Source organism: Crotalus tigris, unplaced genomic scaffold, assembly GCF_016545835.1.
Source record: "Crotalus tigris isolate CLP2741 ecotype Arizona unplaced genomic scaffold, ASM1654583v1 scf7180000017536.10889498, whole genome shotgun sequence".
NCBI classification, from domain to species: Eukaryota; Metazoa; Chordata; class Lepidosauria; order Squamata; family Viperidae; genus Crotalus; species Crotalus tigris.
The window spans coordinates 10187708-10210516 of record NW_024096460.1 but is presented as its reverse complement, the minus strand read 5'-3'; the positions used below and the strand labels follow the sequence as shown (position 1 = coordinate 10210516).

The window sequence follows — 22809 nt, the reverse complement described above, 5'->3', positions numbered from 1 at the left end:
TAGCTTGGAACGGTCACTAAACAAACTATGGTAAGTCCAGGACTACCTGTAATCCATCCACGGGGCTGCTCCCTCTCGCCTGCTCACCTTGCCGGAGTGATCTTGCTGCTTGGTGCTGAGGTTTTCAGGCATTTCCCAGCAGCGGGTGGAGAGGTTCAAAATGGCGGTGGCAGCCATGTGGGCGGCTTCGGCGTCGTGAGAGTAGTCGAAGCCTGTGGACGAAGACGAAGCGTTCTTCACGTAATTGCTGGAAGGGCTGTGGCTGGGGGAAGTGGAAACCTTTGGAAAAGGTTTGCCTGTGAAAGGGGAGCAAGAGAGGCAGAAAGGTGTGGATGGTGTTGGGCTTCAGTCATTTATTTATTTCTTGCTCCCTTGTCTTTCCTGCAGGAATTCAACACAGCATGTAAAAGCTCCTTCTTCTAATACTCTGACGGCAAGGACCCGGTTTGGTTTAGGAGTTAAGGCACCAGGCTAGAAAATGGGAAACTATGAGTTCTAATCCTGCTTTAGTCATGAAAGTCAGCTGGGTGACTGGGCTGATCACCAGGGGACTGAGTTTTAGTCCCACCTTAGGGATGAAAGCTGGCTGGGTGACTAAGTTTGGGCCAATCACCAGGGGATTGTGAATTCTAGTCCCACCTTAGACGAGAAAGTCGGCTGGTTGACTTTGGGCCAATCACTAGGGGACTGTGAATTCTAGTCCCACCTTAGACGAGAAAGTCGGCTAGTTGACTTTGGGCCAATCACTAGGGGACTGTGAGTTCTAGTCCCGCCTTAGACAAGAAAGTCGGCTGGGTGACTTTGGGCCAATCACTAGGGGACTGTGAGTTCTAGTCCCGCCTTAGACAAGAAAGACGACTGGGTGACTTTGGGCCAATCCCCAGGAGACGGTGAGTTCCAGTCCCACCTTCGGCATGAAAGTCGGCTGGGTGACTTTGGGCCAATCACTAGGGGACTGTGAATTCTAGTCCCATCTTAGACAAGAAAGTCGGCTGGTCTATATTGGTCTAATTGGCCGGACCACAAATAAATAACCAACCCCCCCACACACAAATCCATTCTCCCCATGGCCGTCCATGACCAGACCCAACTTACATTTAAAGGCTTTAGGTGAGGTTTCGCTAGACTGAATCTTTGGGGCAAGCATGCGTTTGCCAAAAACCTGAGCGTCAAAACTTGCATAATCGAAGGTGACTTTGGAGTACTTCTCCAGCTCCTTGGCCAAGTTGGCCCTTGGCGTGGAAGGAACCATGTTGGGCCTGTAATTTCCATACTGAGGCACCTCGAGTTGCTTCACAAAACACATAGGCCTGAAGAAGAGAGAAAGGAAAGGAGGGAACTTTGGTAAGACCTTCATGGCTCTGCGTGAACACTGATGAGGAACAACTTGGCTAAAAGGGTCAACAGTGACGGCGAACCTTTTAGAGACCAAGTGCCCAAACTGCAACCCAAAACCCACTTACGCATCGCCGGGTACTGGGTGGGTGTGGCCCATTGGCTGGGTGTGGCCCATTGGGTGGGCGTGGTCCATTGGCTGGGTGTGGCCCATTGGGTGGGCGTAGCCCTTTGGGTGGATGTGGCCCTTTGGGTGGTTGTGGCCCTTTGGGTGGATGTGGCCCTTTGGGTGGGTGTGGCCCATTGGCTGGGTGTGGCCTATTGGGTGGGCATGGTCCATTGGCTGGGTGTGGCCCATTGGGTGGGCGTGGCCCATTGGGTGGGCGTAGCCCTTTGGGTGGATGTGGCCCTTTGGGTGGTTGTGGCCCTTTGGGTGGATGTGGCCCTTTGGGTGGGTGTGGCCCATTGGCTGGGTGTGGCCTATTGGGTGGGCATGGTCCATTGGCTGGGTGTGGCCCATTGGGTGGGCATGGCCCATTGGGTGGGCGTAGCCCTTTGGGTGGATGTGGCCCTTTGGGTGGTTGTGGCCCTTTGGGTGGATGTGGCCCTTTGGGTGGGTGTGGCCCATTGGGTGGGCGTGGCCCATTGGGTGGGCATGGCTGTGGTGGTAACGACAGACTGGGTGGGACTAAAAAGTTCAATCAATCAATTCCAACTTTGTAAGATCTTTTTTTTTCATGAGAAGTTGAAATTGATTGATTGATTGAACCTTTTTTTTTTTTGCACACGGCAATGGAGGCCTAAAGTGAAAAGGTTTTATAAAACCCAGCTGAAGGCCTAGGACTGGGGCGACGGTGCCCGTGCCCACAGAGAGGGCTCTGAGTGCCGCCTCTGGCACCCGTGCCATAGGTTCCCCACCACTGCTTTAAGGAAATAGTCATCTTTCTGACAGAGGAGAATATTTGTAGCTCAGGGTTGAAATGAGGGTTCTTTGGTGCTCTCTGGGCTTGGTGGTTTTCCTGCAGACGTTTCATTACCCAACTAGGCAATGTCATCAGTGCTAGAAGGGAGTGAGGTTTGTGGAGAAGAGGAGGAGGAAAAGGGGGAGGAGGAACAGGAGGAAGAGGACTGTGGGGGTCTTTGGTGTTCTCTGACTTGGATATTTTCTTGTGGATGCTTCATTACCCAACTATGTAACATCAGCAGGGCTAGAAGGGAGTGAGGTTTATGGAGAGGAGGAGGAGGAGGGGGAGGAGGTGGTGGTGGTGGAGGAGGAGGATTGTGGGGTCCTTGGTGCTCTCTGAACTTGGTTGCTTTCTTTCAGACACTTCATTACCAAACTAGGTAGCATCATCAGTGCTAGAAGGGCCTTATATATATAAACAGAGAGCAAATCTCATCTAGCACTGATGATGTTAGCTGGTTTGGTAATGAAGCGTCTGAAAGAAAACAGCCAAACTCAGAGAGCACCAAGGATCCCTCGTGTCCATCTATTAAAGACAAACATAGGAAGGATCCAATCCAATCCAATCACAGTATTTTATTATGATCATAGATTATAATATGAAGAAAGAATTATTTGGAATTATTTTCTGAGCAAATTAGGAATTGAGGCTATATATACTGTTTGTGTTCAAATTCTTTTTTTTATTCTGGAATAGAATCCATTTATAAACACATAGTATGAAGTATAAAAGGGAAAGGTAGATAGCAAAATGGAAGAGATATTATAAATATGCTTTTAGGAAGCAATTGACGATTCTAAGTGTTACCAATTTTCATATCTGATAGAAAACGTATAGCGTCTTTAGAGAGCGATAGTAAAATCCTATACTACAGGCTTAATTCAATAGAATGAAAGGGTTTACATCAGGGGTAGGCAACCTTGGCTCTTTTATGACTCGTGGACTTCAACTCCCAGAATTCCTGAGCCAGCTATGCTGAGGGGAAAGGGAGAGGTTTCCAAGCTGAGCCATGCTGGCTTAGGAATTCTGGGAGTTGAAGTCCACAAGTCATAAAAGAGCCAAGGTTGCCTACCCCTGGTTTACACCAATTCACAAACAGCTCAGGCATTATTGGATTTCAGGACTTTATCTGTTTTGAGACACTTTGATTTGATTTGTTCTGATTTATTTTTGGCTCTGCACTTTTGATTTGATCAAGTGACCAAGTTGGAAGTTCCACTTCTAGGCAACCTGTTTTTAGCAAGAATACTTGCTCAATTCACTTACTGGTTCCTGGACTTCAGACTTCAGTTTTTATTTCCCTCAACCCTGAAAGTTAATGCTCTGTTATTGAACTTTTTAAAAATATGATTCCAGCTTTAACATATTCAGATAACAGAAGATAACAGAATAATACAGCTGGGAGGGAACTTGGAAGTCTTCTAGTGACTAGTCCAGGGGTAGGCAACCTCAGCTCTTTTATGACCCATGGACTTCATCTGAAGTCCACGAGTCCACGAGTCATAAAAGAGTCAAGGTTGCCTACTCCTGGACTAGTCCAATTCTCTGCTCAAGCAGGAGACCCTATATGAGGGGGCCTCAACCTGTGGTCCACAGCCCAGTAGTGGACCATAGCTTGCTGGCCAGTAGTGGACAATAGCCTGCTGGCCATCGGCCTGAAGGACAGGCACTTGTGCTAGCAAGTGGTCACAGGGTGTGAAAATAGGACGCTGCACCACAGGGCACAAAAACAGACCACCCCGGCGCCTTGAAGTGCAAAACAGGATGCCACCGTGTCGCGAGGCTGAAAACGGGCCACTACTGCACTGCAAGGTGCGAAAAAGGGATGCCGCTGTGCCACTGGGTGCAAAAATGGGTCGACACTGCGCCTCAGGGCGCTAAAACGGGATGCCGCCACGCCATCAGCTGCAAAAACAGGTGCCGCCACACTGCGCAGAAACGGGGCACTCTGCTGCGCAAGAATGGGATGGCGCTAGCAAGTATCACGCAAGGGCTAGCCCCGCCCACTTTGCATCACGAGCATGCGTGTGTATTAAATGCTTCCCCCTCCCTTTTCTTCCGGTTCACCAACTGAGAAAGGCTGGTGACCTCTGCTCTATACCATTCTGGACAAATGACTGTCTAGTCTCTTCTTAAATGCTTCCAGTGATCAGCACCACTGATCCAGTGATCAGCACCACGGATCAATTGTTCTCACTGTTAGGAAGTTTCTCCTTAGTTCTAGGTTGCTTCTCTCCTTGATGAGTTTCCATCCGTTGCTTCTTGTCCTGCCTTCAGGTGCTTTGGAGAATAGCTTGACTCCCTCTTCTTTGGGGTAGCCTCTCAAGTACTGGAAGACTTCTATCATGTCACTCATAATCCTTCTCTTTGTTAGACTAGAGCAGGGGTCTTCAAACTTGGCCCTTGTATGACTTGTGGACTTCAACTCCCAGAATTCCTCAGCCAGGCACGCTCTTGCAGCATCCCGGAGTCATGTGATCATTTGCGACCTTCCCAACTGAGTTCTGACAAGCAAAGTCAATTGGGTGGAAGTGGGCAGCTTTGACCCCTTTACGACCTGTGGACTTCAACTCCCAGAATTCCCGAGAGTTCAATGGTGGCTGAGGAATTCTGGGAGTTGAAGTCCACAGGTCGCAAAGGGGCCATAGTTCCCACTTCCTCCAATGGCTGGCTCAGGAATTTTGGGAGTTGAAGTCCACAGGTCGCAAAGGGGCCATAGTTGCTCACTTCCTCCCAATGGCTGGCTCAGGAATTCTGGGAGTTGAAGTCCACAGGTCGCAAAGGGGCCATAGTTCCCACTTCCTCCAATGGCTGGCTCAGGAATTTTGGGAGTTGAAGTCCACAGGTCGCAAAGGGGCCATAGTTGCCCTCCCCTGCAATGGGGGAAGCTTATTCACTTAACGACTATGTAATGGTCTTAAAACGGCCAAGGTTGGGCACACATTCCCTAAACTGTAACTGGCTTTTTGAGAGGAAAAGGAGAAACAGAGGTTAGCTCCATTTACCTGAGGATCCGATCTGAATTCGAGTGATTTTTTGAAGGGTCGCCGGAGGGAGGCTGTTGCTTCTCGTGAGTTTTGGCTAATTTTTCAGCAGCTGCAATGGGACAGCCAGATAAGCTATTGGAAGAAAGCAAGGAAGAAGCAGAAAAAAAAATAATAGGGAAGAGGAATGCAGGGATTAAATAAAATAAACACAATAAAATAAAATAGAACCGTTATAAGAAGATGTTCAGCGCCCTGGAGATTTCAAAATATTCTGCAAAGCAAAAAAGGCTCACACAAGAATGTCAACAACATTGTAAATCCTTCAAGATATATTGGGGGGGGGGGAACCAATCCTAGTCAAGAATTAACCCAGCATAGAATGCTTATACTGTTGAGCACATAAATCGGGCAGAAAATTTAATTGCCTCAAAGAAAGGACAATGTTGACATTTTTTTTGACAATTCCCCAGGTACTTTCTTAGTGGTGACATAATCCCTGCTTCTAAAAAAGCAGTTCAGGGTAGTCCTCAATTTACAACAGTTCATTTAGTGACTGTTCGAAGTTATAGCGTCACTGAAAAATATGACTTACGACCAATTTTCACAGTTATGGCCGTTGCAGCATCCCCATAGTAACATATTCACAATTCAGACGCTTGGCAACTGACTCATACTTATGACGGATGCAGTGTCCTGGGGGTCACATGATCCCCTTTTGCGACCTTTTGGACAAGCAAAGTCAATTGGGGAAGCCAGATTCACTTTACAACCGTGTTAATGACTTAACAGCCACAGTAATTTACTGTGGTAAAATGGGATAAAATTCACTTAACAAATATCTCACTTAGCAGCAGAAACTTGACGCTAATTGTGACATAAGTCAAGCATTACCCTGTACTATAGGAGTACAGGTAGTCCTTGACTTACATCCATTTGTTTAGTGACCATTGGAAGTTACAACGGCACTGCAAAAAGTAACCGGACCTTGTACTTTTGCAGCATCCCCCTGGTCACATGATCAAAATTTGGGCTAGCATGTATTTACAACAGTTGCAGCATCCCAGAGTCATGTGATCATCATTTGTGACCTTCCCAACTGAATTCTGACAGGCAAAGTCAGTTGGGTGGAAGTGGGCAACTTTGACCCCTTTACAACCTGTGGACTTCATCTCCCAGAATTCCTGAGCCAGCCATTGGGAGGAAGTGGGCAACTATGGCCCCTTTGCGACCTGTGGACTTCAACTCCCAGAATTCCTGAGCCAGCTATTGGGACGAAGTGCGCAACTATGGCCCCTTTGCGACCTGTGGACTTCAACTCCCAGAATTCCTGAGCCACCATTGAACCAGTGGTACAGGTACCACTTGTGGTACATTGGCACCTTGCAGGTGGTATGCAACCATCCTAGAAAAGTGGTAGCGGGGGAGGGGAATGAGCTGAACCGGTGGCAGCACCGCACAAGTCTGAGCGAGAGATGGCTGGAGCTGCAGGGCTGTCAGGACTCAGTGGAAGCGCCAGGATCAGTGCCGCTTTCCAACTGATTGGCGCTTCTTCGGAGCTGTCAGGATCAGTGGAACGCTAGGATCAGCGCCAGGCTCCAGCTGGAGCTCTGCGCTGATCCTGGTGCTTCTGCTGAGCCCTGAAGAAGCACCAATCAGCTGGAAAGCAGCACTGATCCTGGTGCTTCTGCTGAGCCCAGAAGAAGCGCCGATCAGCTGGAATGTTGCAGCATCTCCAGGGTCTTGTGATTTACATTCAGATACTTGGCAACTGATTCATATTTATGATGGTCACAATGTCCCAGGGTCATGTGAAGTGACCAAAACCTGCTGCAACCACCCAGCAGATGGGGGGAATAAAAACCAAACACCCCCTCCCACCCCACCCCCACTGCCAATCCTCAACAGAAATGCTCACAACAATGAAAACCTCGGACAGGAGGAAGAGCGCTGCCGGGTGGGCAAGCAGGTGTCTTGCTTGGCTGTGGCTTGGGGGGCACTTTTTTCAGTGCCATTGTAACTTCGAACAGTCACTAAGTGAACTGTTGTAAGTCGAGGACTACCTGTACTTTATCACTTTTTTCTTTTTGGTCATCAAGTTTTTGACACCTTGCTAGGCGACTAGTAGTACTCGGATATTGCCATATCCTAAAAGTGGTACAATGGGTGAAAAGGTTGAAAAGCCCTGATTTATGAGGCCTTCCTAAAAAGTGTTTTTTCCTCATTTCCTGAGAAAATTCTTTTTTTGTGTGTGTGCAAATGAATGCAAAGTGGATGAGAGAAAAATGCAAGACAGTTTCTGATGCTGCTCTCTGTTTCCAGCCCTTTTCTAAATTCTCTCTCTTCCAGTTCAATTGCTGTCCCAATCAGCTAACCGTATTTGCTAAACAAACGGCTTCCTGACCCATTATTATTTCAAATATCTAGGATACAGTGGAAAAATCACCTACCTTCGGTGAGTATTACGGTTGCTATTTACATGGCCCTGTCCGGTGCATCCAGGTGTTGGGCACTTTAATACATTCTCGTGCCTGGCCAGAACTTGAGAATTAAAAAGGAAATAAGGAGAAAAGTGAGAAAGCAATAATAATAATAAAAGGAGAAGAAACAGACTTGGAAGGGACCTTGGAGGTCTTCTAGTCCCACCCCTCTGCTCAAGCATTTCAGACATATAGCTGTCTAACAAACCCATTCTGGCTACTAGTTACGATTTTATTTGTTTCTAGATGTTCACAGATCTGTTTTTTGATTATATTTTCCAACATCTTCCCAGTGTTAGGCTGATTGGTCTATAGTTTCCTGGGTCTGGTTTTTTCCCCATTTTTGAAGATGGGATCACATCAGCTCTTTTCCAGTCCTCTGATAGTTCCCCGATTCTTTTACAGTTATATTTTTGGTAGGTTGGGCTACAGTTTCTTTTTGCGCAAAGACTGATGCAAAGAACAAGTTAAACAACTCTGCTTTCACTCTGCTGCCGGTTGCTTCCTTGCCATCTTCTCTCTTTAGTGGACTGATTGTTTCCTTGACTTTTTTTGATAGATAGATAGAATAGAATAGAGCTAGAAGGGACCTTGGAGGTCTTCTAGTCCAGTCCTCTCCTCAAGCAGGAGAACCTATACCATCTCAGACAAGTGGCTGTCTAGCCTCTTCTTAAAAATCTCCAGTGATGGAGCACCCACAATTTGTGGAGGCAGGTTGTTTCACTGGTTAACTGTCCTCACTATCAGGAAGTTTTGCCTTAATTTCAGGTTGCTTCTCTCTTTGATCAGTTTCCAATTGTTGCTTCTTGTCCTGCCCTCTGGTGCCTTGGAGAATAATTTGACCACCTCTTCTTTGTGGCAGCCCCTCAAATACTGGAATACTGCTATCATGTCCCCCCCTATTTCTTCTTTTCTTTAGACTAGTTGATAAAAAGATAGATGAGATAGATGAGAGACATAAATGGATGAGATGATAGATAGATAGACAGATAGATAGACAGACAGATAGATAGATAGATAGATAGATAGATAGATGAGAGACATAGATAGATGAGATAGTAGATAGATAGTCAGATAGACCAACAAATAGACAGATAGATGAGGTAGATGATAGATGATAAAAGGATAGATAAGATATGAGAGACATAGATAGATGATATAGGCAGACAGATATAGATGTTAAAAAGATAGATGAGATACATAGAAGAGATGATAGAGGTAGATAGACAGACAGACAGACAGACAGATAGATATAGATAGATAGATATAGATAGATGAGATAGATAAGAGACATAGATAGGTGAGATGATAGACAGACAGACAGATAGATGAGATAGATGAGAGACATAAATGGATGAGATGATAGATAGATAGATAGATAGATAGATATAGATAGAGAGATAGATAGAAAGATAGATGAGATAGATGAGAGACATAGATAGATGAGATGGTAGATAGATAGTCAGATAGACCAACAAATAGACAGATAGATGAGGTAGATGATAGATGATAAAAGGATAGATAAGATATGAGAGACATAGATAGATGAGATGATAGATAGGCAGACAGGTATAGATGTTAAAAAGATAGATGAGATAGAGACATAGAAGAGATGATAGAGATAGATAGATAGATAGATAGATAGATAGATAGATAGATAGATAGACAGACAGAGATAGATAGATAGATAGATAGATAGATATAGATAGATAGATAGATAGATAGATAGATAGATGAGATAGATAAGAGACGTAGATAGGTGAGGATAGATAGACAGACAGATAGATGAGATAGATGATAAAAAGGATAGATAGATAGATGGATAGATAGATGGATGGATGGATAGATAGATAGATAGATAGATAGATAGATAGATAGATAGATAGATAGATTATATAGATGAGATAGATGAGAGACATAGCTAAATAAGATGATAGACAGGCAGACTAACAGGTCATCCAGTCTGCTTCCTGCAGTGAAGTCAGATATGTTCTTTGTTTTAAGGGATTGGGTTTCCATGTATATTTCTCAAACCTCTAATTCTTTAAAACAAACATATATATTTTAACCTCATTGCCTTTTATGAAGATAACCTTGAAAGTAAAGAAAAATATCTTTCAGAAGAACAGCACTTGCACTTATTTTTGTTTTTCATTTACCCAGGAGGAAATAAATGATCAATGTTCCTTTCTCTTAGGGGTTTATTTTTTTGGGGGGGGGCGGTCTTCAGCCTTTGAAATGAACTGATAAGACAAGATTGGGTTTTTTTATTGTTATTTTTCATAAGCTCACACCTTCTTTCTTGAGAGAGGATTATAAAAGAAATTATTCTAGAGTCAGAAATAGCAAATATTTCCCCTTTGGGGAAAAAATAAATGAAACTCTCCTGCATCACATTGTCTTATTAAAATTTAAAACCGCTCAGCACTGGCCTATTCAATTTTTTCTCCAAACATGCTGAGAAAAAAGAACAAAATTACTTTTCTTTTTTCTTTTCTTTCTTTTTTACTGCATTATATGGCCACCAATGCAGATAAAGTTGCTGATTTATCCCAGCGGAGCTGTAATAAATTAAAATAATAAATAAAATAAATATATTAGGATACCACAGATGTTTTTGCTAGAGGATTCTTCATCTGAGCTCCGTAATCAGTCTCTGTTTTCCTCCTGCTTCATGAGGAAGGGAAAAGGGAGGTTTCCAAGCTGAGCCATGCTAGCTCAGGAATTCTGGGAGTTGAAGTCCACAAGTCATAAAAGAGCCAAGGTTGAGGACCCCGATATAGGGCAGGGATAGGCAACCTTGGCTCTTTTGTGGACTTCAACTCCCAGAATTCCTGAGCTAGCCATGCTGAGGAGAAAGGGAGAAGTTTCCAAGCTGAGCCATGCTGGCTCAGGAATTCTGGGAGTTGAAGTCCATGAGTCATAAAAGAGCCAAGGGTTGCCTGCCCCTGGCCTAGACTCACATTATATCCAACTAGTGTAGGTAATCCTCTACTTACAACCATTAATTTAGTGACCATTCGAAATTACACTAGCACTGAAAAAAGTGACTTATATTTTTCATACTTTATGACCATTGCCGCATCCTCATGGTCACATGATCAAAATTTGGATGCTTGGCAACTGGCATGTGATGGATTATGACAGTTGGCATCTCCCGGGGGTCATGTGATCATCTTTTGCAAACTTCTGATGAGCAAAGTCAATGGGGAAGCCAGATTCCCGTTACTAACTTAGCAACTACACTGATTCCCTTAACATTTGTGGCCCAAAAGGTCATAAAATGGGGCAAAATTCATTGCCTTGCTGAGCAACAGAAATTTTGCGCTCACCTGTGGCATACATTGAGGACTGCCGGTACATATTTTAATTTCACAGTCTTCTTTGAGGAAAGAAAAGAAAATTACAAGGGCTCCTCCGCTTACACTGGAAAAAGTGACTCACAGCTGGTCCTTGCGCTTATGACCATTGTGGCAGTCCCCACAGTCACATGACCAGAATTCAGATGCTTGACAATCGGCATGTACAATGTTTTCCCGAAAATAAGACTTAACCGGGAAAATAAGCCCTAGCGTGATTTTTCAGGATGCTCGTAATATAAGCCCTATCCCAAAAATAAACCCGTTAAGATTGTCAACCACACGGATGCATTTAATACCATATTTCCCCAAATATAAGCCCTAACTAGAAAATAAGCCCTAATGCATATTTTGGAGCAAAGATTAATATAAGACCCCGTCTTATTTTCAGGGAAATATGTTACTTATAACATTTGCAGTGTCCCAGGGTGATGTGATCTCTTTTTGTGGCCTTCCCAACTGGCTTTCAACAAGTAAAGTCAATAGGGGAAGTAGATCCACTTAACGACGTGTCATTCAGTTAAGGACTGCAGTGATTCGCTTAACAACTGTGGCAAAAGTACTTGGCCACTACATGAATGATCGTACATCAGCTGTTTTATAAGAATTGTCCTAACTCAGGGGTAGGCAACCTTGGCTCTTTTATGATTTGTGGACTTCAACTCCCAGAATTCCTGAGCCAGCATGGGGGAACTATGGCCCCTTCATGACTCGTGGACTTCAACTCCCAAAATTCCTGAGTCAGCATGGCGAAACTATGGCCCCCTCATGACTTGTGGACTTCAACTCCCAGAATTCCTGAGCCAGCATGGCTCAGCTTGGAAACCTCTCCCTTTTCCCTCAGCGTGGCTGGCTCAGGAATTCTGGGAGTTGAAGTCCAGGAGTCATAAAAGCGCCAAGGTTGCCTACCACTGTCCTAACTGATACAGCAATGTAGTGAATTTTAAGATGCACTTACTCTCAGGAGGGATCCTGTCTTTGTGCGGGCAACCAGACAAACTACGATGGTGGGGATAGAGTCCTGTGACGTGGCCAGTGCCATCACAGCCTGGAGTAGGACATTTGATTTCACGCTTTTCGGGTCTTGAAGAATCTAGAAAACGAATGAAGACGGTGCACAAACGAGCTTACAATAAAATTTGGTTGGTGAGGGGAAACTGGGCTTCAATAAGAATCTTGAAAACAGGACCTATAACGATTTAATAAGATGATTTTTATAAATACAACGGAAATAAGCTGATTACAAAACATGTTATATGTTGATGTTATTATTATATGCATAAATACTAAAAATGTTTATATTCAACTTGGTTTGTATTGAAAATATTAAGAATTATATTTGTTTAATGTAGACAAAAGGAGAATATTACAGGAAGAAGAGTTCTAGTCCCACCTTAGGCATGAAGGTGGCTTGGTGACTAGTTTAGGCCCTTCACCAGGAGGCAGTGAGCTCTAGTCCCGCCGTAGCCAGCTAGGTGACTTTGGGCCAGTCCCTCTCTGTCAATCCAACCCACCTCACAGGCTTATAGTTGTGGGGAGGAGGAAGGTGTGTTGGATATGTTTGCCTGCCTTGAGTTATTTGTAAAAATAATAAAAGTGGGATATAAATGAAGGAAGGAAGGAAGGAAGGGGGAGAGAGAGAGAGAGAGAGGAAAGGAAGAAAGGAAGGAAGGAAGAGAAAGAAAAAAGAAAAAAGAAAGAAAGAGAAAGAAAGGAAAGGAAGGAAGAGAAAGAAAGTAATAGAGAGAGAGTGAGAAAGAAAGAGAGGGAGAGGGAGAAAGAGAGAGAGAGAGAGAAAGGAAGGAAGGAAGAGAGAGAAAGAAAAATAAAGAAAGGAAGGAAGGAAGGAAGAAAGAAAGGAAGGAAGAGAAAGAAAGAAATAGAGAGAGAGTGAGAAAGAAAGAAAGAGAGAGAGAAAGGAAGGAAGGAAGGAAAAGAGAGAAAGAAAAATAAAGAAAGGAAGGAAGGAAGGAAGAAGGAAGGAAGAAAGAAAGGAAGGAAGGAAGAAAAGAAGAGAGAAAGAAAGGAAAGGAAGGAAGAGAAAGAAAGAGAGTGAAAGAAAGAAAGAGAGAGAGAAAGGAAGGAAGAAAGAAAGAGAGAAAGGAAGGAAGGAAGGAAGGAAGAGAAAGGAAAGAAAGAAAGAAAGAAAGAAAGAAAGAAAGAAAGAAAGAAAGAAAGAAAGAAAGAAAGAAAGAAAGTGTTCCTATACAGATCAGATCAACATTCTGATCACCTGCTAGCCTTCCCAAGGGAACAATGTTTTGCCTCAGCAGGACACACAGCGGGGTGGAAATCACCTTATTTGCCTCATCAAGATGTCAGCGAGGATACAAATGGCCTGGATGGGAGACTTTTCATCATGGCTTCCTCCTCTTCCCGAAGCCTTTCCCGCTTCTCAAACATCTCCCAAGAAGTCGTGCAAAGTGAAGCCACCCAAGCCGTTTCCTCTTTTCTTCAAGGAGCATTTCCTTCCCTTTTGTGCTCAAAGCAGCTCTGCACCCGGCAGCGTGGAAGTGAAACGTCCCTTCAAAGCTCTATAAACGCGCCCAGTTCATCCGACTGAACTGCAACCCTGCAGTCATCAAAACGGCAGAAGTTGCCGCGGTTTATTAACTCAAATGTCTGTTTAATTCCAGGTTCCGTCTCCGACAGGGATCAGCAAAGCTACTCTGGGAAACCAGGTTCAGGCAGTCCTTGACTTACAACACATCATTTAGTGACCGTTCCAAGGTTGCCACAGCAGTGAAAAAAGTGACTTAGGACCGTTTTTTGCATGGCCGTTGCAGCGTCCCCAGGGTCGAGTACTCAAAATTCAGACACCTGGCGATTAGTTCCTTTTTGTGACGGTTGCAATGTCTGGGGGGGGTGTCTTGAGATCCCCTTTTGCGACCTTCTGACGAGCAAATTCAAGGGGGAAGCCAGTTTCACTTAACAACTATGTCACTAACTTAACAACTGCAACGATTCATTTAACAACGGTGGCAAGAAAAGTCGTAAGACAGGGCAAAACTCACTTAACCAATGTTTCGCTTAGCAACATAAATTTTCGGCTCCATTGGGGCCATAAGTCAAGGACTACCTGTAGAATAAGTAAGAAGCTCCCTCTGGAGACTTACTCCTTATCGGAAGCCCGGTGTTGAACCCGACATCTGTCTTTAGAGCTATGTTCACGGTCCACTCCTTTCTTAAAACCAGCTTTTGCCAAAGGTAACTGCCACACTGGGAGGTTACAGTTAGCCCTCAATTTACAACAGTTCATTTAGTGGCCCTTCGAAGTTACAACAGGACCCAAAAAAGCGACTTAGGACCAGTTTTCACATTTACAACTGTAGCAGCGTCCCCAGGATCACATGATCAAAATTCAGATGTTTCGCAACTGGTTTCATATCTATGACGGGATCGCGTGATTTCCTTCACGAGGCAACTGGACTTCCTTGTTTTCCTTTGAAGATGTTTCGCTTCCCATCCAAGAAGCTTCTTCAGCTCTGACTGGATGGTGAGGAATGGAAGGATTTATACTCCTTGCAGACAGCCGGTCATTTGCATCCTTTTAGAGCAGTGGTTCTCAATCTTTCTAATGCCGCGGCCCCATAATATAGTTCCCCATGTTGTGGTGACCCCCAACCACTTATACATCACCGGGTGCCAGGGGCATGGCCAAAGAAAAGGGGGGAAAAATGGCGGACAGCCTTGTTTGGCGACCCCCGTGAAATGGTTGTTCGACCCCAAATGGGGTCCCAACCCACAGGTTGAGAGCCACTGTTTTAGAGAGTTGTTGAGGCCACCTGGATCTGTGTCCTCAGGGTCACCTGAGTGGTGCAAATGGGTGTGGAGACTTCTTGGAACTGCTGAAAGGAAGGTGTAGACTCGAGATAGATGGTGTCATCTCCCTCCCCCTCTGTTGAGAGAGGGCCGTTCAGTTTTGAAATAGATGGCGAGTCAGAGCTGAAGAAGCTTCTTGGATGAGAAGCAAAATGTCTTCAAAGAAAAACAAGAAAGTCCAGTTGCCTCCTGAAAAAGCATCTTTGGTACAACGATGACCTGGATGACTGACAATCTCCATAGACATTTGCACGCTTTCTAGCACTGCTAGGTGCACAGGAGCTGAGGCAAGAACCAGAGCTCACCCTATCTTGTTGTGCTGACAACCTCAGCGTCTTTAACCCCTGAGGCCTTGTGCCGAGCCACCTCTCCTTACCTTTGCTGTAATAGTTCTTCCTGATGGAGTCCAAGGTCTTGTTCTGCTTTTCCTCCACTTGGAAACGTTTCGCGTGCTCTCTGGTCACCTGCTGGCCGGGCTCCCTCACCACCTTGACCTGTTCAGCTTTCAGGGCGATGGCCTGCTCCAACAGGCCCAGATTTCCCCGCGTCATCATGTCATACATCTCGGATTCATCGGTCACCGTGGACTTTTGGGAGTGGGAATCGTCGTCCTTTTCGTCGTCTGACCTCACCTCCACAATGACAGAATATTCCGGCTTGGGGTTGACCGTCGGTCTTTCACAGTGGGCTTGGGGGCTATCCTGAGAAATGTGAGGAGCTTCTGGACAGATTACCTCGGCCATCGCTTCCCCTTCCTCTTCTTCTTCCTCCTCTTCGTATTCTTCTTCTTCTTCTTCCTCCTCCTCCTCCTCTTCTGCTTCATGGTCTTCTTCTTCTTCTTCGTCATCCTCCTCTTCCTCCTCCTCTTCCTCCTTTTGCAGTTTGCATGAGTCCTCACAACTCCCCTCATCCTCCTGATGTTCCAGGTACAAATCACTGCTACGCTCACTGGTGACCTCAATGACTTCTTCTGCATCTTCTGGGTGGATGACGATCTCCTTCTCACATTCCTCCTCCACTGCTTCTTCTTCTTCTTCCTCCTCCTCCTCTTCCTCCTCCTCCTCCTCCTCTTCTTCTTCCGTTGCTCCTTCACAGAGCAGATGCATGGTGTTTCCCCCGCTGCTGGAGACTTCGCCTTCACTTTCTGACACTTTCCGTTCAGACAAGAGAGTTCCTTCTGTTCTTTGGCCTGGATTGGAAAGAGAATTCCTTCAAAATTGTGGTAGCCAACTGGTGGTGGTGGTGGGGAAATGTCTCTACTTTGTTATGGGGTGTCTGAGGCTTTTGCACTGCAAGTCGAGGGAGATACTGGAGTGTCCTAAGTGCACCCTGAGGTTGGTGGTTTTCTTGCAGACGTTTCATGATCCAGCTAGGTAACATCATCAGGGCTAGAAGGGAGTAGGGCTTGCTCTTGTTTTATATTCTAGTAGCTTGCCCTATCAGTGTTGGTGGGAGTGGTCTAGGAGCTCAGCTAAAGAACCTCCAAGACCACTCCCGCCAACAGCGATGGCACAATCTGCTAGAATATAAATTGAAAGCAAAGCCCATTCCTTACTAGCACTGATGATGTTACGTAGTTGGTTCATGAAATGTCTGCAAGAAAACAGCCCAGCTCCGAGGGCACTAAGGACCCCTCAAAATGTAGCTCCTTTCTTAATTTTCTGAGTGAACAACTTATGGATATATTCTTCAGAGCAATGGTCCCCAACCTTTGCTGCTTGAACTCAACAACCCTTCGTTTAGTGACCATTTGAGGTTAGAATGACACTGAAAAAAGTGGCTTATGACTGGTCCTCACACTCCTCATGACCGTTGCAGCATTCCCCACAGTCATGGGATCAAAATTCAGGCGCTTGGCCACCAGCACGTTTTTATGAACGTCCACTGTCCTGGAGTCATGCGATTCCCCATTTGAAACCTTCTTGACCAGCTTCTGACAAGCCATATCAATAGGGGAAGTGGGCTTTGCTTAATAACTGGGCGATTTTGTCAAGGTATTGATTTAACAGCTAACCAGCTTATGTAAGATGTAATGATGGAAATGACTCAGCAGGGTCTGCGTCTCTTTAAGAGCCTTTGTATAAAGGGAAGACTCCGCTGATGCATTCTCTCTCTTCCGTTTCCTGCTATAATTGTGGTTTGTTGGATCTTGCTGTATTAGTACGTGTACGTATATTGCTCCTGGTGTATGCTATTGTAGATAGTGTAAGATAAACCACCCTTTAATACAAACAACTGTTTAGTGTGTTTACTCCTGGGTTATCTCAGTGCAATAAGACTGTGCACGCTCTGATAGAGTCACTTTTACAACTGCAACGATTCATTTAATAACTGTTGTTAAGGTCAAAAAATGAGGCACAGGTCACTTAACCACTGCTTCCCTTAGCAATGGAAATTCTGGTCCCATGACTCACTTAACGACCACCTTACTAATCAATGGAAATTCTCGTCCCAATTCTGGTCATAAGTCCACCTGTACATTGTTGGCATTATCAGAAACAACCCCACACCTTCTTCCGGGGGAGGGCTGCTGGACCCCTCCTTTTGTGCGAGGGCTTCTCCTTCGTCGTCGTCCTCCTCCTCCTCGTCGTCCTCCTCCTCCTCCAGGGTCCCTTCTGAATCGTCTGTCACAGAGTCCAGCTTGGCTTCGGCCTCTTCGCTCGCATCACTGTCGACATTATAGTCTTCGTCAAGGCTGAGCTTCAAGGGATGAGATTTTCTCTTGGCACCCAGATGTTCTGCTTCTACGTACTGAAGTTTCCTCTTCTTCGCCAGCGGGCAGCTTTGTAAACTAGGAGGAAGACAAAGAGAAGAGAGAAGAGGAAGAGAGAGAGAGAGAAAGAGGAAGAATAAGGGAAAGAAAGAGGAAGGGAAACAGAAAGAGAGAGGAAGAGAAAGAGACAAACAGAAAGAGAGGAATAGAAGGAGAGAAAGAGAGAGAAAAAACAAAGAATAAAGAAAGTGGGAGAGGAAGGAAGAGGAAGAGAGAGATAAACAGAAACAGAAAGAAAGAAAAAGAAACAAAGAAGAAAAAGAAACAAAAAGTGGGAGAGAAAGGAAGAGGAAGAGAGAGAGAAAGAGAAACAGAAATAGAAACAAACAAAAAGTGGGAGAGAAAAAGAGAAAAGTGAATAAGGGGAAGAGAGAGAAAAAAAGAAATAGAAAGGAATAGAAAGAGAGAAAGAGAAAAAACAGAAAGAAGAGAAAGAAAGTGGGAGAGGAAGGAAGAGAGAGAGATAAACAGAAAGAAAGAGTGGAAGAGAAAGAAAGAAAAAGAGAAAAAGAAACAAACAGAAAGAAGAGAAAGAGAAACAAAAAGTGGGAGAGAAAGGAAGAGGAAGAGCGATAGAAAGAGAAAGAAAAGAGAAAGAATAAGGGGAAGAGAGAGAATCAGAAAGTCATCAAACTGACTTTCACGCCTAAGGTGGGACTAGAACTCTCAGTCTCCTGATGATTGGCCCAAAGTCACCAAGCTGACTTTCACGCCTAAGGTGGGACAAGAACTCACTGTCTCCTGATGATTGGCCTAAACTAAGTCACCAAGCTGACTTACATGCCTAAGGCAGGACTAGAACTCACTATCTCCTGGTGATTGGCCCAAAATCACCAAGCTGACTTACACACCTAAGGCGGAACTAGAACTCACGTCACCTGGTGATTGGCCCACAGTCTTCAAACTGACTTTCACGCCTAAGGTGGGACTAGAAATCAGTCTCCTGATGATTGGCCCATAGTCACCAAGCTGACTTATATGCCTAAAGCAGGACTAGAACTCACAGTCTCCTGGTTTCTAGACCAGCCCCTTAACCACTATGCCCACCTGACTGATAATAAGCTTGTGTTGGCCAGAACGGTGGTGCTTTAAATGCTCTTGAAAGGGACAGATATTTCCCCAGGAAAATTGGCCACCGTTTCAGAAGATGGTTTGGTGAGCTGAGCTTCCTTGCTGAAACGTCTGAATCCAATGAAGGTGACGGTGGGGAAGATGGAATTAGAGCTTCCAGCGGACAAGAAAACTCACCTCCTGTGTCTCGCGTACTTTCCGCGAATATGTCCTGATCCGTTGCATCCAGGAGTTGGACAGCTGTGTGAAGAGGGTGACACAAGCCAGAAATAAAAGCAGGTATAATTTCCAAATGTGGAAGTCGGGAGAGAGAGGGAGAAATCAACTCAACTCAACTACAGGTTGTCCTCGACTTACAACTCTTTAGTGACCATTCAAAATTACAACGGCACTGAATTATGACCGTTTTTCACACTTACAACCGTTGCAGCATTCCCCACGGTGGTGTGATCACAATTCAGATAGCAATAGCAATAGCATTCTAGACTTATATACTGCTTCACAGTGCTTTACAACCCTCTCTGAGGGGTTTACAGAGTCAGCCTCTTGCCCCCAACAATCTGGGTCCTCATTTTATCGACCTCGGAAGGATAGAAGGCTGAGTCAACCTTGAGCTGGTCAAGATCGAACTCCTGGCAGTTGGCAGAGTTAGCCTGCAATACTGCATTCTAACCACTGCACCACCAATGGAATGGAATGGAATATCAATATCAATAACACTTAGACCAGTGGTTCTCAACCTTTCTAATGCCGCAACCCCATAATACAGTTCCCCATGTTGTGGTGACCCCCAACCACTTATACATCACCAGGTGCCAGGGGCGTGGCCAAAGAAAAGGGGGGGGAAATGGCGGACAGCCTTGTTTGGCGACCCCTGTGAAATGGTCAATCGACCCCAAATGAGGTCCCGACCCACAGGTTGAGAACCACTGACTTAGACTTATATACCACTTCATAGTGCTTCATAGCCCTCTCTAAGTGGTTTACAGAATCAGCCTGTTGCCCCCAACAATCTGGGTCCTCATTTTACCGACCTCGGAATGACGGAAGGCTGAGTCAACCGTGAGCCGGTCAGGATCGAACTGCCAAACTGCTGGCAGCTGGCAGTCAGCAGAGGTCGCCTGCAGTACCGCATTGCAACCACTGTGCCACCACGGCTCTTCTTAGCGATCCCCTTTTGCGACCTTGTGACAAGCAAAGCCGATTCACTTAACAACCGTGTTACTAACTGAAGAGCTGCAGTGATTGACTTAACAAGTGTGCCAAGAAAGGTCGTAAAATGGGGTCAAGCTCAATCACCGTCTTGCTTAGGCGCAGAAATTTGGGGCTCAATGGTGGTTGTAAGTTGAGGACTACCTGGACATGCACGATGGACAACCCGTTGAAGACAACATGGGGCCTCTAAAAGTAGAGAGACATCTAAAGCATTTTTAGAATCAATTCCCCTTTGGACCTTTCCTCTTGCTGCTTTTGAATTCAAAGGACGGAAGGAAAACGGCTTTGTGATTTGCTAAAAATTAATGAAATGAGTCACCCCATTTAATTAAATGAAGGGCTCATTATAGTTTTATGAGTGTGTTTAATTAAAGATTTGCATATGTAAGAGGAGGCCTTTTAAAAGCAGGCAATTCCCATACTTAGCTGGGTAGGGATGGGGAATTTTATTTTATTTCTGTGTTATAGTTTCTCTCTCTCTCTCTCTCTGTCTGTCTTCTCTCTCTGTCTGTCTGTCTGCCTCTCTCTGTCTCTGTCTCTGTCTCTGTCTCTGTCTCTCTCTCTCTCTCTCTCTCTCTCTCACACACACACACACACACACACACACAAACATACACAGAGAGATGTCCGCCCTCAATCACATGGACCTTCTGTTCATCATTCCTACGTCTTTCAGACAACGAGGAACAAATTGCATTCTTGGCTTAACTTCTGATTTTTTAGGGGGGAATGGATTTCTGCAATCACAGAATAATAGAATAGGGAAGGGACCTTGGAGGTCTTCTAGTCCAGCCCCCTGCTCAAGCAAGAGAACCTATACCATCTCAGACAGGTGAATGTCCAGTCTCCTCTTTAAAATCTCCAGTGATGGAGCACGCACGATTTCTGGTGGCAAGCTGTTCCACTGGTTAATTGTCCTCACTGTCAGGAAGTTTCTCCTTAAATCCAGGTTGTTTCTCACTTTGATCAGTTTTCAACCATTGTTTCTCGTCCTTCCCTCTGGTGCTTTGGAGAATAATTGGACCCTCTCTTCTTTGTGGCAGCCCCTCAAATACTGGAACGCTGCTATCATGTCTCCCCTGTTTCTTCTTTTCTTTAAACTAGCCAAACCCAAGACCCGCAGATGTTCTTCATATGTTTTAGTCTCCAGGTCTTGGATCATCTTAGTTGCTCTTCTCTGAATTTTTTCCAAACTCTCAACATCTTTTTTGTGATAGGGTGACCAAAATTGGCTCCAATATTCCAGGTGTGGTCTCACTAGGGCAGGGGTAGGCAACCTTGGCTCTTTTATGACTTCTGGACTTCAACTCCCAGAATTCCTGAGCCAGCCAACCCCTGCACTAGGGCATTGTAAAGTGGTACTAATACCTTCGTGTGATCTTCAATGCCTCTTTTTATACAACCCAGGATTGCATTAGCTTTTTTGGCTACTGCTGCACACGGCTGGCTCATAGTCAAGTGATCTCATAGTCATAGCTGTGACATCATCACCCTACAGGTAGTCCTCAACTTATGACTGGTTTTTGAAGTTTGAAGTTAACGACAGCCTCAGGAAACTCGCACTGACAACTGTCGTACAGATCTCCGTGATTGCGTGATCACAATTTGCCACCCGCTTCGCATTTAGGATTGGCTGCAGCACCCTGCGGTTATGGGATCAAGATTTGTAACCTCATTTGCCAATTCCCGGGAAAGTTGAATTCGCAGAACGACGGCTGCAAAAACGGTCACAAAAAGGGTTCAATCTGACTTACAACTGCAACAACTGACAACGGAAGTTCCGATCTCAATTCTGGCCATAAAGTCGAGTACTACCTATACAGGCAGTCCTCGCGCTTACGACCGCTGTGGCTTTCCCTTAGTCACATGATCAATATTCGGGGGGGGGGCTTGCCAACCAGCATGCATTTTTTGACAATTGATCACATGATCACCCTGGGCGACCTTCCCAGGCGTCTTCTCACACGCAAAATCAATGGGGGAACCTGGATTCGCTTAATGACCGCTAGATTCTCTTAACAACTGTGGGGAAAAAAAAGTTCATAAAATTGGGGCGACTTGCTTAACAACCACCTGGCTTAACAACGGAAGCGTTGCGGAGCCGTGATCTAAATTATGGTCGTAAATTGAGGATTACCTGTTTTCCAGAGGAGGCCATGGGGGAAGGAGTGCCAAATGAAAGCACAACATCCCAACCACTCAGTATTTGGCAACAGGTGATCCTCGACTTACAACCAAAACTGAGCCCGAAATTTAGGTTGCTAAGCACAACAAATTGTTAAGTGAGTTTCGGTCTCCTTTTGCAACGTTTCTTGCCACAGTTATTAAGTGAATCGCTGAAGTTCTTAAGCTAGCAACTTAAGGTTCTTAAGGGAATCCAGCTCCTCCCCATTGACTTTGCTTGTCAGAAGGTTGCGGAAGAGGATCACGTGACCCTGGGAGACTGCAACTGTCATAAGTACATGCCAGTTGCCGAGCATTTGAATTTTGATTGCATGACCATGGGATGCTGCAATGATTGCAAGTGTGAAAAATCGTCAGTCACTTTTTTTAGAGGTATTGTAATTTGGAACTCCTTCCTTCCTCCTTCCCTCCCTCCCTCCCTCCCTCCCTCTCTCCCTCTTACCTCCCATTTCCTTCCTTCCTTCCTTCCTTCCTTCCTTCCTTCCTTCCTTCCTTCCTTCCTTCCTTCCTTCCTCCCTCCCTCCCTCCCTCATAAAAATCTTAATTCCTCTCTCCCTCCCTCATGAAAACCTTCCTTCCTTCCTTTCTTCCTTCCTTCCTTCCTTCCTTCCTTCCTCCCTC

The 22809-nt window shown here is 45.2% G+C and overlaps 1 protein-coding gene across 6 annotated transcripts in view; it reads right to left on the bottom strand.

Annotated features, from left to right (window-relative positions):
• The window catches only part of MYT1 (myelin transcription factor 1), a 145783-nt gene that overhangs the window by 60827 nt on the left and 62147 nt on the right, over positions 1 to 22809 (bottom strand). For 5 of the 6 annotated variants that reach the window (XM_039348584.1, XM_039348665.1, XM_039348746.1 and 2 more), the window contains 8 exons: positions 18967 to 19029; positions 17456 to 17736; positions 15322 to 16134; positions 12082 to 12216; positions 7735 to 7825; positions 5306 to 5419; positions 1096 to 1310; positions 88 to 296 (listed from right to left, as the gene is read on the bottom strand). In XM_039348584.1, coding sequence (XP_039204518.1) covers positions 88 to 296; positions 1096 to 1310; positions 5306 to 5419; positions 7735 to 7825; positions 12082 to 12216; positions 15322 to 16134; positions 17456 to 17736; positions 18967 to 19029 — 1921 coding nt within the window. The remainder of the gene's footprint in view (positions 1 to 87; positions 297 to 1095; positions 1311 to 5305; positions 5420 to 7734; positions 7826 to 12081; positions 12217 to 15321; positions 16135 to 17455; positions 17737 to 18966; positions 19030 to 22809) is intronic. The other variant, XM_039348826.1, reaches the window with a different exon arrangement.